The 14,451-nt window shown below is 39.8% G+C and overlaps 1 protein-coding gene across 7 annotated transcripts in view; it reads left to right on the forward strand.

Moving 5' to 3' along the window:
- Positions 1–10,006: 10,006 nt before the first annotated feature.
- CENPE (centromere protein E) overlaps positions 10,007–14,451 on the forward strand; it is an 86,068-nt gene continuing 81,623 nt past the window's right edge. For 5 of the 7 annotated variants that reach the window (XM_061419499.1, XM_061419500.1, XM_061419502.1 and 2 more), the window contains exons 1-3: positions 10,007–10,195; positions 11,605–11,696; positions 14,322–14,411. In XM_061419499.1, the coding sequence (XP_061275483.1) occupies positions 10,140–10,195; positions 11,605–11,696; positions 14,322–14,411 (238 nt within the window). In that variant the 5' untranslated portion in view covers positions 10,007–10,139. The remainder of the gene's footprint in view (positions 10,196–11,604; positions 11,697–14,321; positions 14,412–14,451) is intronic. The other 2 variants (XM_061419503.1, XM_061419504.1) reach the window with 1 other exon arrangement.

A 14,451-nucleotide genomic window follows, 5' to 3' on the forward strand; every position in this document is an offset into this window, starting at 1 on the left:
TTTAGAAAAGTACAAAGGCAATTCAATGTAGCAAACAGAACCTTTTCAATGAATGGTGCTGGCACAAATGACTATATATATATATGCCAAAAATGAACATAATTCCATATATCACATCTTATAGAAAAACTAACCCAAAATAGACCATAGACATAATTTAAAATCTAAACCTACAAAACTCTTAAAGTAAACACGAAGAAAAATTTTGTGAACTAGGTTAGGCCAACAGTCCTTAGATATGTCCCCAAGTACAATCCATAAAAGAAAAAAAAATGATAAATTCAGCTTCATAAAAACTATAAATCTTTGTTGTATGAAGGACATTGTTAATATAACTCATAAAATGGAAGCATATATATGTAAATAACATATGGTAAAGGACATATCTAGGATATATAAAGGACTCTTAAGATTCAAAAGTAAGAAAACAGGCAAATTTTTAAAAGTGAGAAAAATATTTGAACAGATATACAATCTACATTTAAAAATGGGCATAGGAACAAAGGACTATTTAATCCAAATGGACAATTCAAAACTAAGATGTAAATACTACTAAAAGCAATGAAAGGACATTCAATCCTATTTGCAGTCAGGGAATTGCAAATTAAAATAAGAAAATATTTTCCCCATAAAACTGCAAAAATAGAAATACTGATAATACCATGTTATGGAGAAGGAATGAAGAAATGAACATTCAGATCTTCTTGGCTTTCATACAAATTATTTAGGAAGAAATTTGGTAATAGTTATTATAACTCAAAACTAAAATATCATTTGGGTTAATATTCTAGTAATCTATTCTATGAAAATAATATCATGAAAGTATAAAGAGGTATATATATGGATATTCTATTATTAGCTATATTGAAAAATGGGCAGCAATCACAATATCCATAAAAGCATGATCAAATAAACTAAAATGTAACCATATAATTGAAAATGAGGAAAAAATATTAGGCAAATGAGGAAAAAATACATATTGATTTGTTAGTGTAAAAAGCAAATTTCACACCAGTAAGTACAGAGTGATTCCATTCCTGAAAATATAAATGTGGCTGATTCTGTATACAGATTTCTTGCAACTGCTCAAGAAAAGATTGGAAAGAAACTTAATGTAAGTCACTTTCAGTTCGGTTCAGTTCAGTCGCTCAGTCATGTCCAACTCTGTGACCCCACTGACTGCAGCACGCTGGGCCTCCCTGTCCATCACCAACTCCCAAAGTTTATTCAGACTCATATCCATCAGTTGGTGATGCCATCCAACCATCTCATCCTCTTCTCCTCCCCTTCTCTTCCTGCCTTCAATCCTTCCCAGCATCAGGGTCAAAGGAGTCAGCTCTTCGCATCAGGTGGCCAAAGTATTGAAGTTTCAGCTTCAGCATCAGTCCTTCCAATGAATATTCAGGACTGATTCCTTTAGGATGGACTGGTTGGATCTCCTTGCAGTCCAAGGGACTCTCAAGAGTCCTCTCCAACACCACAGTTCAAAAGCATCAATTCTTTGGCACTCAGTTTTCTTTATAGTTGAACTCTCACATCAATACATGACTACTGGAAAAAACATAGCTTTGACTAGATGGACTTCTGTTGCCAAAGTAATGTCTCTGCTTTTTAATATGCTGTCTACGTTGGTCATAACTTTTCTTTCAAGGAGCAAGTGTCTTTTAATTGCATGGCTGCAGTCACCATGTGCAGTGATTTTGGAGCTCCAAAAAAGAGTCTATCACTGTTTCCACTGTTTCCCCATCTATTTCCCATGAAGTGGTGGGACCAGATGCCATGATCTTAGTTTTCTGTATGTTGAGCTTTGAGCCAACATTTTCACTCTCCTCTTTCACTTTCATCAAGAGGCTCTTTAGCTCTTCTTTGCTTTCTGCCATAAGGGTGGTGTCATCTGCATATCTGAGGTTACTGATATTTCTCCCAGCAATCTTCATTCCAGCTTGTGCTTCATCCAGCCCAGAGTTTCTCATGATGTACTCTGCGTATAAGTTAAATAAGAAGGGTGACAATATACAGCCTTGACATACTCCTTTCCTGATTTGGAACCAGTCTGTTGTTCCATGTCCAGTTCTAACTGTTGCCTCCTCACCTGCATACAGATTTCTCTAGAGTCTCAAGAGTCACTTTAGAGAAGATGAAATTTGATGCATGGGTGATAAGGAATATTCACTTCACAATCCTAGATAATTTTGTTAGACCAGTAGAATTACAGTGATTCTTCTTTCTGTTGTTTTTCAGCATTTTTCTGAAATAGAGAATAATTGCTGAAGTAAAGTCCTACAGGAGACTGAAAGGAAAGAATTGGGGGCATATACGAATAGATCCACCTCAGAAACAGCAGATGCCTCATTTTCAGGAAGTGCATGAAAGGTGGCAAGAGTTGGTAGGGCTGATCAGTTGGAATGCAGGCTGTACGGGTGGGAGGGCTGGGAGGTGAGATATGATTTACCTAACAGTTATGGTTTCTCAGTAAGGAGGATGGGACCCAGGACTGGGGAGAATGGTCAAGGTTTGGAATGGTCGATAAGGTAAACTGAAACGATGTTCACCAGGACAAGCAAGGAAAGGTGCTCCTGTGAAGTTTTTATTATCTAGTCCTAGAAGTAGCAGACTAGGTGTAAGACAGGCTGGGAGGATAGTCTTACTTTCTGGCCAGAAAGAGAACAGATTTTGGTGGACTACCATCAGTCTCTGCAGCACCTTAGATTTTGTCTGTAACATACATCACTTTTCCACCCCTTCACGCATCTGTACTCTACTTTACACTCATCTATACTCTATTTTTTTGGAACTTCTCTGGTGGCTCAGATGGTAAAGTGTCTGCCTACAAGGTGGAAGACCTGGGTTCAAATCCCTGGGTCAGGAAGATCCCCTGGAGAAGGAAATGGCAACCCACTCCAGTACTCTTGCCTGGAAAATCCCACGGACAGATGAGCCTGGTAGGGTCCATGGGGTCGCAAAGAGTCGGACACGACTGAGCGACTTCACATACTCTATTTTTAAAAGTTTCTTCTTTTATGAAGATATTACAGAATATCAAAACAGAAAAGAACCTTAGGAATACCAGTTCCCCCATTTTGTGGATGAGAAAATGGTGAGTCACAGAGATAAATGATTTTCTAATGAAGCAATAGTTTATAAATGGTAAAATCAGACTAACCCAGGTGCCACACAAACCCTGTGTAACCATGATTATATAAAGAAAGGGATACTATGTCTGCAATCATCACAAATGGTTGTCACAAAATTAAGGCAAGACTCACTGCTGTCAAAATTTAACACTGTATCCACTAAACAAAAATTATTCCTGTTGAAGGTGTGGCATGATACAAATATACTGCAACTGATTTTGAATAAGATACCTATAAGAACTGAGTAATTTGATGATGTATATTTGTAATATCAGAATCTTGTCCAAATCCTAAAATGTGCACTATCCTCAAGAACAGAAAAGCACCATCCAGGCTATGCCATGCTTTTGGAAGGATTACAGTGCCCTCTGCAGTTTCAGCAGAAATAAATAAAATCACAACTGTGATTTAAAAGAACAAAACAAACAAAATCAGTAATTTGAACACCAACATAACATGCCTCAGAAATTCACTTTACTTTTAAACTTTGAATTAAAATATTTATGTAAAGATCACTTTTTAAACAAAGTGCACTGCAGCATGTATAGCAGGTATCTATTTGTGTAAAAAGGTACACAATATAGAAAAAGATACATGTATGTGTCTAACTGTAGGTTAATTTGAGGATAATACTCTATGGCTCAGTTGCCTCCAGAGACACAAACTGGCACCCTAGGGATCATATGTGGAAAGATTATTTCCACTGTGGCTCTTCTGGTACTGTTACTGAGTCCGAGATCATTCTACACACCAAAAGACAGGCCAAGGTGTTGAAGCAAGGAATATGGCTTTATATAGAAATCTGGCTGACAGAGATGATAGCAGAGTAATGTCTCAAAATAACCATCTTATTGGGGTCTGGGTCTGGGTTCTTTTACAAATCAGAGATGGGGAAGTTAAGGAAACAAAAAGGTCATTAATGCTGCAAATATGTCCTAGAATGGCAAGCCTCAGAGTTCACTTCAGTTCAGTTGCTCAGTCGTGTCCAACTCTTTGTGACCCCATGGAATGCAGCACGCCAGGCCTCCCTGTTCATCACCAACTCCCAGAGTTTACTCAAACTCATGTCCATTGAGTCGGTGATACCATCCAACCATCTCGTCCTCTGTCATCCCCTTCTCCTCTAGCTTTCAATCTTTTCCAGCATCAGGGGCTTTTCAAATGAGTCAGCTCTTCAATCAGGTGGCCAAAGTATTGAAGTTTCATCTTCAGCATCAGTCCTTCCAATGAATATTCAGGACTGATTTCCTTTAGGATGGACTGGTTGGATCTCCTTGCTGTCCAAGGGACTCTCAAGAATCTTCTCCAACACTGCAGTTCAAAAGCATCAATACTTTGGCGTTCAGTTTTCTTTATAGTCCAATTTTCACATCCATACATGACTATTGGAAAAACCATAGCTTTGACTAGACGAACTTTTGTTGGCAAGGTAATCTCTCTGCTTTTTAATATGCTGTCTAGATTGGTCATAACTTTTCTTCCAAGGAGCAAGTGTCTTTTAATTGCATGGCTGCAGTCACCATCTGCAGTGATTCTGGAGCCCCCCATAAATAAAGTCTGTCACTGTTTCCACTGTTTCCCCATCTATTTGCCATGAAGTGATGGGACCAGATGCCATGATCTTAGTTTTCTGAATGTTGAACTTTAAGCCAACATTTTCACTCTCCTCTTTCACTTTCATCAAGAGGCTCTTTAGTTCTTCTTTGCTTTCTGCCATAAGGATGGTGTCATCTGCATATCTGAGGTTATTGATATTTCTCCCAGCAATCTTCATTCCCACTTGTGCTTCATCCAGCCCAGCTTTTCTCATGATGTACTCTGCATAGAAGTTAAATAAGCAGGGTGACAATATACAGCCTTGACATACTCCTTTCCCGATTTGGAACCAGTCTGTTGTTCCATGTCCAGTTCTAAATGTTGTTTCCTGACCAGTATACAGATTTCTCAGCAAGCAGGTCAGGAGGTCTGGTATTCCCATCTCTTTCAGAATGTTCTGCAGTTTTTTGTGCTCCACACAGTCAAAGGCTTTGGCATAGTCAATAAAGCAGACTGCTACTGCTAAGTCACTTCAGTTGTGTCCGACTCTGTGCGACCCCATAGACAGCAGCCCACCAGGCTCCGCCGTCCCTGGGATTCTCCAGGCAAGAATACTGGAGTGGGTTGCCATTTCCTTCTCCAATGCATGAAAATAAAAAGCGAAAGTGAAGTCACTCAGTCCTTAGCGACCCCATGGACTGCAGCCTACCAGGCTCCTCCGTCCATGGGATTTGCCAGGCAAGAATACTGGAGTGGGCTGCCATTGCCTTCTCCAATAAAGCAGAGGTAGATGTTTTTCTGAAACTCTCTCGCTTTTTGATGATCCAACAGATGTTGGCAATTTGATCTCTGTTCCTCTGCCTTTTCTAAATCCAGCTTGAACATCTAGAATTTGACAGTTTACGTACTATTGAAGGCTGGCTTGGAGAATTTTGAGCATTAATTTGCTTGCGTGTGAGATGAGTGCAATTGTGCAGTAGTTTTAGCATTCTTTTGCATTGCCTTTCTTTGTAATTGAATGAAAACTGACCTTTTCCAGTCCTCTGGCCACTGCTGAGTTTTCCAAATTTGCTGGCATATTGAGTGCAGCACTTTCACAGCATCATCTTTTAGGATTTGAAATAGCTCAACTGGAATTCCATCACCTCCACTAGCTTTGCTCATAGTGATGCTTCCTAAGGCCCACTTGACTTCTCATTCCAGGATGTCTGGCTCTAGGTGAGTGATCACATCATCGTGGTTATCTAGGTCATGAAGATCTTTTTTGCATAGCTCTTCTGTGTATTCTTGCCACCTCATCTTAATATCTTCTGCTTCTGTTAGGTCCATACTATTTCTGTCCTTTATTGTGCCCGTCTTTGCATGAAATGGTCCCTTGGTATCTCTGATTTTCTTGGAAGAGATCTCTAGTCTTCTCCATTCTGTTATTTTCCTCTATTTCTTTGCACTTTGCACTGAGGAAGGCTTTCTTATCTCTCCTTGCTATTCTTTGGAACTCTGCATTCAAATGGATATATCTTTCCTTTTCTCCTTTGCTTTTTGCTTTTCTTCTTTCCATAGCTATTTATAAGGCCTCCTCAAACAACCATTTTGCCTTTTTGCATTTCTTTTTCTTGGGGACAGTTGATCCCTGCCTCCTGTACAATGTCATGAACCTCCATCCATAGTTCTTCAGGCAGTCTGTCTATCAGATCTAATCTCTTGAATCTATTTCTCTTTTCCACTGTATAATCGTAAGGAATTTGATTTAGGTCATACCTGAATGGTCTAGTGGTTTTCCTTACTTTCTTCAATTTAAGTCTGAATTTGGCAATAAGGGGTTCATGTTCTGAGCCATAGTCAGCTTCCAGTCTTGTTTTTGCTGACTGTATAGAGCTTCTCTATCTTTGGCTGCAGAGAATATAATCAATCTGATTTTGGTGTTGACCATCTGGTGATGTCCATGTGTAGAGTCTTCTCTTGTGTTGTTGGACGAGGGTGTTTGCTATGACCAGTTCTCTTGACAAAACTCTGTTAGCCTTTGCCCTGCTTCATTCTGTACTCCAAGGCCAAGTTTGCCTGTTACTCCAGGTATCTCTTGGCTTCCTGCTTTTGCATTCCAGTCCCCTATAATGAAAAGGACATCTTTTTGGGTGTTAGTTCTAGAAGGACTTGTAGGTTTTCACAGAACCATTCAACTTCACCTTCTTCAGTATTATTGGTCAGGGCATAGACTTGGATTACTGTGATATTGAATGGTTTGCCTTGGAAACAAACAGAGATCATTCGGTCATTTTGAGATTGCATCCAAGTACTGCATTTCAGACTCTTTTGTTGACTATGATGGCTACTCCATTTCTTCTAAGGGATTCTTGCCCACAGTAGTAGCTATTACAGTCATCTGAGTTAAATTGGGTATGTGTTAATTTCTTCCTTTCTGCCATCTATAGGTGAACATGGTTCTGAACAACCGCACTTTAGTTTAACAGTCAGGCAGAGGAGGAGGATTCTCTGAGGCAGGCCATTAAGTATATATGTATAACAAAGGCAGCGAAAAGCAAGCCAAAGAAACAGTTCCATATGTAAAAGTATTAATAGATAGTCAGTGGAAATTCACTGTATGAAGCAGGGAGCTCAAACTCAGTCCTCTGAGACAACCTAGAGGATGGAATGGGGTAGGGTAGGGGTGAGAGGGGGTTCAAGAAGGCCGGGACATATGTACATCTATGGCTGATTCATGTTGGTATATGGCAGAAACCAACAATATTGTAAAACAATTAGTGTCCAATTTAAAAAATTAGTTTCAGCATGGAGTCAGAATTGGCTTTTCCCTGCAACAGTACTATTTAAATTTTTCCATCACATGCATGTATTGATCTTTCATGTAACAAAAGAATTACATGAACATTGGGATACACATGTCTCTTTCAATTCTGGTTTCCTCGATGTATGGCAAATCCAATACAATATTGTAAAGTAAAATAATAATAATAATAAATAAAAGAATTACATGACAAAAGAGTTAATCAATAAAAATTTTGATTACCCTTAAGAGAAGTGGTATGCATCCAAATTTTAAGCCCCTCTCTTCAGAAACTCCTTAATTTCAGACAAGTTCTTTAATCTTTTAAAAACAAAAGAGTTGCATATGCCAAGTTCCATATCAACAGAGGTTTAAGTTAATTACCGTTTTAGCTCACCCAGAAATGGAATTGTAAGCTAGTCAATCAGGAATTGCCTAAATGGCACTAGTTAAGCAATCTGACTGATAGGCCCCAGTCAATCCCTAAAGAAAAGTAACTTTTCAATTACTAGCCCAGTTTTTTGACCTGTACAAGTTCCTTGCCCCATTCTGCCTATGGAAGTCTTCCATTTTATACTGGTCCTTGGAGCTCCTTTCTATCTAGTAGACTGGATACTACCTGATTCAAATCAATTTTGCTCAAATAAAGCCTAACAATTTTTAATATGCCTCTGTTTATCTTTAACAAATCCCTTTGCCCTCCCTAACCACTTAAATTAAAACATAGCTTCTTTATCTCTGTATTATCTTATCAGATAACACCCAGCATCTTCACAGTTTAGCTGTGAGAAAAGTAGTGTATACCAGCTCACATTTGGTTAACAAAACAATATTGATTAGCCTATAAAAGAGTAGACTATTTTATTTACAGCTTTTTAATCTACAAATTTCTTAAATTTGGGAGAAAACAATCAATATTCACTAAGATATTAGTAATTATGAAATATTATACAGTAAGTGAAGTCGCTCAGTTGTGTCCGACTCTTTGCGACTCCATGGACTGTAGCCTACCAGGCTCCTCTGTCCATGGGATTCTCCAGGCAATTGTCCTGGAGTGAATTGCCATTTCCTACTCCACGGGATCTTCCCAACCCAGGGCTCGAACCCTGGTCTCCCACATTGAAGACAGAGGCTTTACCGTCTGAGCCACCAGGGAAGCCTAGATTTATTTTCTTAGTCCTCCCCTCCAAAGGAAATAAGTGTACCTTTCTAGAAATTATGTCAAAATTATTGAGTAATTGAATAGGCAATTTTTTAATTGAATGTTTACTAAACTCCAAGTATCTTTCCAGGTGCAGGGTATAAGGAGTAACTAAAAACAAAGTTGCTAACCTCACAGAGTTGACACTTTGGTGGGAGGAAACATAATATAGACATAAATGAATACATACTAATTATATCTGAAAGTTATGAGAGATATTTTAAAAGAAACAGAATAGACGAGAAAGTTGTTATACAGAGTTCTGAAAAAGCAAATGCTATTTCTGAAAAACAATTATCTAGACTTCTATTCGGAGAAGGCAATGGCACCCCACTCCAATACTCCTGCCTGGAAAAACCCATGGACGGAGGAGCCTGGAAGGCTGCAGTCCATGGGGTCGCTAAGAGTCGGACACGACTGAGCGACTTCACTTTCACTTTTCACTTTCATGCATTGGAGAAGGAAATGTCAACCCATTCCAGTGTTCTTGCCTGGAGAATCCCAGGGACGGGTCATCTTGGTGGGCTGCCGTCTATGGGGTCGCACAGAGTCGGACACGACTGAAGTGACTCAGCAGCAGCAGCAACAGACTTCTATTTCTGTTTCCCTGATGCTAGGAAATATTGAAAACAAGAGAAGAAGGGGATGACAGAAGACGAGATGGTTGGATGGCATCACTGACTCAATGGACGAGAGTTTGAGAAAGCTCCGGGAAATAGTGAAGAACAGGGAAGCCTGGTGTGTTGCAGTCCATGGGGTCGCAGAGTCCGACACGACTGAACGACTAAACAACAAATATCTGCTAATAAAAGTTTCATCTAACTACCAGTCTTCAGTAACTCTTTTCCCAAGTCAGCCTTTTAGGAACTCACAGCCAATGGGAAAAAGGGAGTGTAAGCAAGCGGAAAATGAACAACCTAAAACCCAAGACTTTTCAAACCAGTACCAGAGTCTTGTTTCTGGGTTGGGCAGTAACTTTCAACTCTTGTCATCTGAGGTACTTCGTTTGTTTCATTTTTTTTTTTTAACCTTTTTTTTTTAACAACTGTTATGTAGTTCTTTAACGTTCCTAATTCCCTTTTATTAATAAAGAAGAAAATTTTTCGGCTTCGTTTTTTCCAGATTTCACTTTAAGGATGGGGCGAAAGAAGGCGTTTCTATAAGGCTGCAAGCAGTTCAACTGCAGTTAGCAAATACTAATTATTTCCGCTATTACGCGGTGAATCGCTCACCAGGCGCTTCCTGGACCCGGTCTTTGCAGCCCGAAACCCATTATCCAAGTCCAACCCATTATCCTTGGACTTACCGCCGGCCTGGCGTCCCCCGCGCCGCGACACAGATGGAACGGGCCGTGACGTCACGAGACCGCGACTCAATCAGACGCGGCGTTTGGGAAATTTTAAATTTAAAGGCGGGGTGGCCCGTTCGCTCTGAAGCGCCGGCCGTGGAGGTTTCTGACGTATTCCCTGGGATCCAACCAGCCAGGATGGCGGAGGAAGGAGCCGTAGCCGTCTGCGTGCGGGTTCGGCCGCTCAATCACAGGTAGGTAGGCCAGACCGAGCCCAGGTCCCCACTGCGGACTCCGGCGCCGGCATGAACCGGAGGAATGAGTCCTCGCTCCTCTTTCTTGCTCAGCTGCCTAGAAACTCGGCCACTTACCCGCTTTGTGCCTCGGTTTCCTAATGGGACGGGGCAGGATCGAGGAGCTAGAGGATCCTTTTCAGCTGTGGAATTCTCTTATATCTGTAACCCAGGCTCACCGACGTCAAAGACCTTACTCCCTGCGCTGCGGTCCCCACCGGGAAAGTCGAAATCGGAAAGATCCTACTGCACTCATCACAGTGCAGTTAAATTTCACGTTTAACTGACTCTCGCTTCCCCTTTACTGTATACTCCTTAAGAGCGAAAGCGAATCAGTTTTGTTGCATTGTATTCCGTACTTCAGTCAATAAGTGAATTCCGCATTCAGAATGTTGAATGTACGATATTCATCAATATTGATTTATTTTTTAGTATAGTGTACTGTATTAAAACAGACACTACCATCGTTGCCCAGTGGATCTCACAACAGAAAATAGATAAAAGATATAGAATAATAGGTGGCGATACTGGAGTAATAAATGCTTTAGAGAAAAAGCAGGAAGGGGAAGCAAGGCAAGTCTGTTTGCTATGCCAGTCTTGGGTCCTCGCCCCAGAATGCTAACAGAGTTTTGTCTGTGAGAAACATTTGTTAAATCTTACTGGGCGCTTAATAAATGAGAATATCAAGATGAGGAATTTCCTATTTTTAATAAGTTTATTGATGCATTAGAAGACAGCTACATAAAGAAACCATTATAATATATCTTGACAGATGTTATGATAGACAGTTAAAGAATGTTTGCTAGCGAAGCCATTAGTCCTTTAGTGAGATGACTGTAGGAGAGGAACAGGGCAGTGTCAGGGAACACCTGAATCATGAATGAAAGAACAGTTAAGGTACTTAGTGGAAACCTCAGTCAGGGTATTCCAGGCAGAGAAAGGTTGAATCTGATTTTGGGAGTGAACTTCAGGTAGTTGATTCCTCTGGGAGTTAAGGTGTGTACAGAATTTAGAAGATGAGATTTAAGAGAAAAATTATAGTGATAGAGGTATCATGTACCAAATTAAAGATTTCAGATGGTTTTTAAATGTTTTAAGAGAGAGAGACATATCAACTGCCACTACTCCATAGGAAGGTGGAAGTGAAGAGTTTCACAAAGAAACTCCCATGAAAGTGCAGGAGGTCACTGAAGCCCCATTTAAAAGTGTTGCCCCCTCAAAGGTAGATTTTCCACATTTATCTTATTTATGGTATTAGTCATTACAATCTTTTAAAATATTTATCAGAAGATGAAGTCTTTCTACTGTCTCTCATATAACACAGCTTCTGTGACCAGTTATTCTAAAATTCAGTGTTTTTATTCTTTTAGAGAAGAAGCGCCTGAAAAAGATACTCAAGTTTACTGGAAAACTGACAATAATACAGTTTATCAAGTTGATGGGAGTAAATCCTTCAATTTTGGTGAGTTCATAATAGCATCAAAAGTTAACCTGGTATCCTTTTTCTTTTATGAGTACAAAAGCCTTATGAATAACACTGGATTTGTCACTAAAGATCAAACCAAGCGTTCAATAAACTGCTTCAATGGAAATTTTGAAAAATCGTTCATCCATCATTTATAAGCTAATAAACTGATGCTTAAATACAGTAGTAGTAAAAAAGAAAAGAATTTAAAAATTAAACACATATACTATTACTGTAGTCACTATAACTTATGGCTGAAACTAACATTCTTCTTCTTACTCATGAGAGTACTTGTGGCCTGAAATTCTGTAAACCCAAAATATGTTGCTTAGTGTCAAGTCATCTTTAAGATCTTCCAATTTGTTTTTGTTGTTTTGGTTTTTTTGTTTGTTTTTCAACTATTTTCAAAACTCTTTAAAGAATAAATAGTGAAGATATTGCTTCTTTGTCTGCTGGAATGCAGCAGGAACCTACCTCTGGTCTTGTGGAGCTTATATAATGGAAAAAAAGGCTTTAAACAAGTAATTTCACCCGCTGACATAAGCTTTTGCAGAGATCTAAACTTGGTGTCTGGAATGGTACCATTTACACCAGGACCTGCAGGATGAGTGAGAGCTAGCTAGAACAGAGGGACTTCAGGCTCTGATGATTAACTAGACTGATTTGTACATTGATTTAGCATGTATATAGTGCTGACAACTATATACCAGTGCCACAGTGCCAGGCACTGTTCTGAGCACTTCCTATATATTCACTCATTTAATCCTCCTAACAAGCCTGTGTATTTGGTGCCTTCCTGTTTTAATGAAGAACTGAAGCACAGTGGCCTGGAGTCACATAGCCAGCAAATAAGAGAGAAAGGCTCCAGATCTGTATTCTAGCCATACCACCATGCTGCCACTTAGGCTCCATAGAGCGACAGTGACGTCCTCTGAACAACCTCATAAGTAATCGTGGTTAAGTTGTCAAATTAGTGTGAAACTAGAAAGCCACACCCCACTCCAGTACTCTTGCCTAGAAAATCCCATGGATGGAGGAGCCTGGTGGGCTGCAGTCCATGGGGTCGCTAAGAGTCGGACACGACTAAGCGACTTCACTTTCACTTTTCACTTGCATGCATTGGAGAAGGAAATGGCAACCCACTCCAGTGTTCTTGCCTGGAGAATCCCAGGGACGGGGGAGCCTGGGAGCTCCCATAGAGGGAGCCAGGCTGCCCTCTATGGGGTCGCACAGAGTCAGACACGACTGAAGCGACTTAGCAGCAGCAGCAGCAAAAAGCCACAAAGATGTGTGGAAGAGAAAATGAATTCTGGTAAAGGAATGTTTGATGGTATTAACATAATTTTTTTTTCAAACTTTTTATTTTGTGTTGGGGTATAGCCAATTAACAACGTTGTGGTAGTTTCAGGTGAACAGTGAAAGAACTTAGCCATACATATACATGTATCCATTCTCCCCCAAATCCCCATCCCATCTAGTCTGGCACATAACATTGAGCAGAGTTCCTTGTGCTGTACAATAGGTCCTTGTTGGTTATCCATTTTAAATGTAACAGTGTGTACATAACCTTCCCAAAGTCCCTAACTCTCCCTCCCCTCTGGCAACGATAAGTTCGTTTTCTAAGTCTGTGAGTCTCTGCTAGAGATTAAAAAGCCTAAGTACCACAGATTCTCAGTAGCCATATATGCCCATAAAGAATTTGGACTTATCCACCTATCTGAACCACATAACATTAAGGTTTGAATCATCTGCCATTTCTCCTTGCTCTGAGATAATGACCCTTAAGCAGCCTTCAGATGGCACTTAGGTTTTCCACAGTGTTCTGCTAATAGGGCAGATTTGTGGTCACTGTGCAAGGAGTATAATCACTGAACTATTGATTGCAGGTAAATCCCTCCTGATTTACAAATCCATTTCTTGTGAGCTTTTTAAAGTGAGGCCACCACTAAAAGAGTGGTCTATTTTTAATGTGCTAACAAAAGCAGAGAACCACATCCTGGACCTGTGAATTCGTCAGTGTAAATACCACCCTAAACACCAGCCTTCAGCAGCCAGCTCATTGATCATTCCCCATAACACTTTAGCTTTGGTCAGTTCTTTTCTTCCAGATAATCTGCATTTCTTGGTTTAGTTTGAGCTAGACTTTCTTGCTAGGTATGTTAGAAACATTAGAATTTCTCAAAGAATAGTAACAGTCTGCATTTCCTAAGTGTTAACATATGTTCACAATAATTCTATGGAGAAGATATTAGATGTCCATTTTACGGATTAGGGAACTGAGGCATGGAGCCATCAACCACTTGCCCAAAATCACACAGCCTATAAGTGGCAGAATCAGGATTTGCAGTCTTGATTCCAGACCCCCTTATTCAGATTCAGCCACCATGCCCTACTGCCTCTTGAAAGCACATAGGATAATAGACTTGTATTTTTTCTGTGTAAGGACCAACACATTTTACCTAGAGAGTATTTTCATTGGACCAATGAGTTGAAGAAAATATTGTACCTTAAATATTCTATCATACCATATCCTGACAATTTTATTTCTTTGGGCAACTACTAATTCAGAATGAAAATACAATCAATTTGTTTGGTTTAACTTAAATATGATTTGTTTTTTAGATCGTGTCTTTCATAGTAATGAAACTACTAAAAATGTGTATGAAGAAATTGCGGTACCAATCATCGATTCTGCCATTCAAGGCTACAATGGTGAGTATTCACTGCAGAAACACTGCAGTCTGTGGTGTCC

This window comes from Bos javanicus, chromosome 6, assembly GCF_032452875.1.
Source record: "Bos javanicus breed banteng chromosome 6, ARS-OSU_banteng_1.0, whole genome shotgun sequence".
NCBI lineage: Eukaryota > Metazoa > Chordata > Mammalia > Artiodactyla > Bovidae > Bos > Bos javanicus.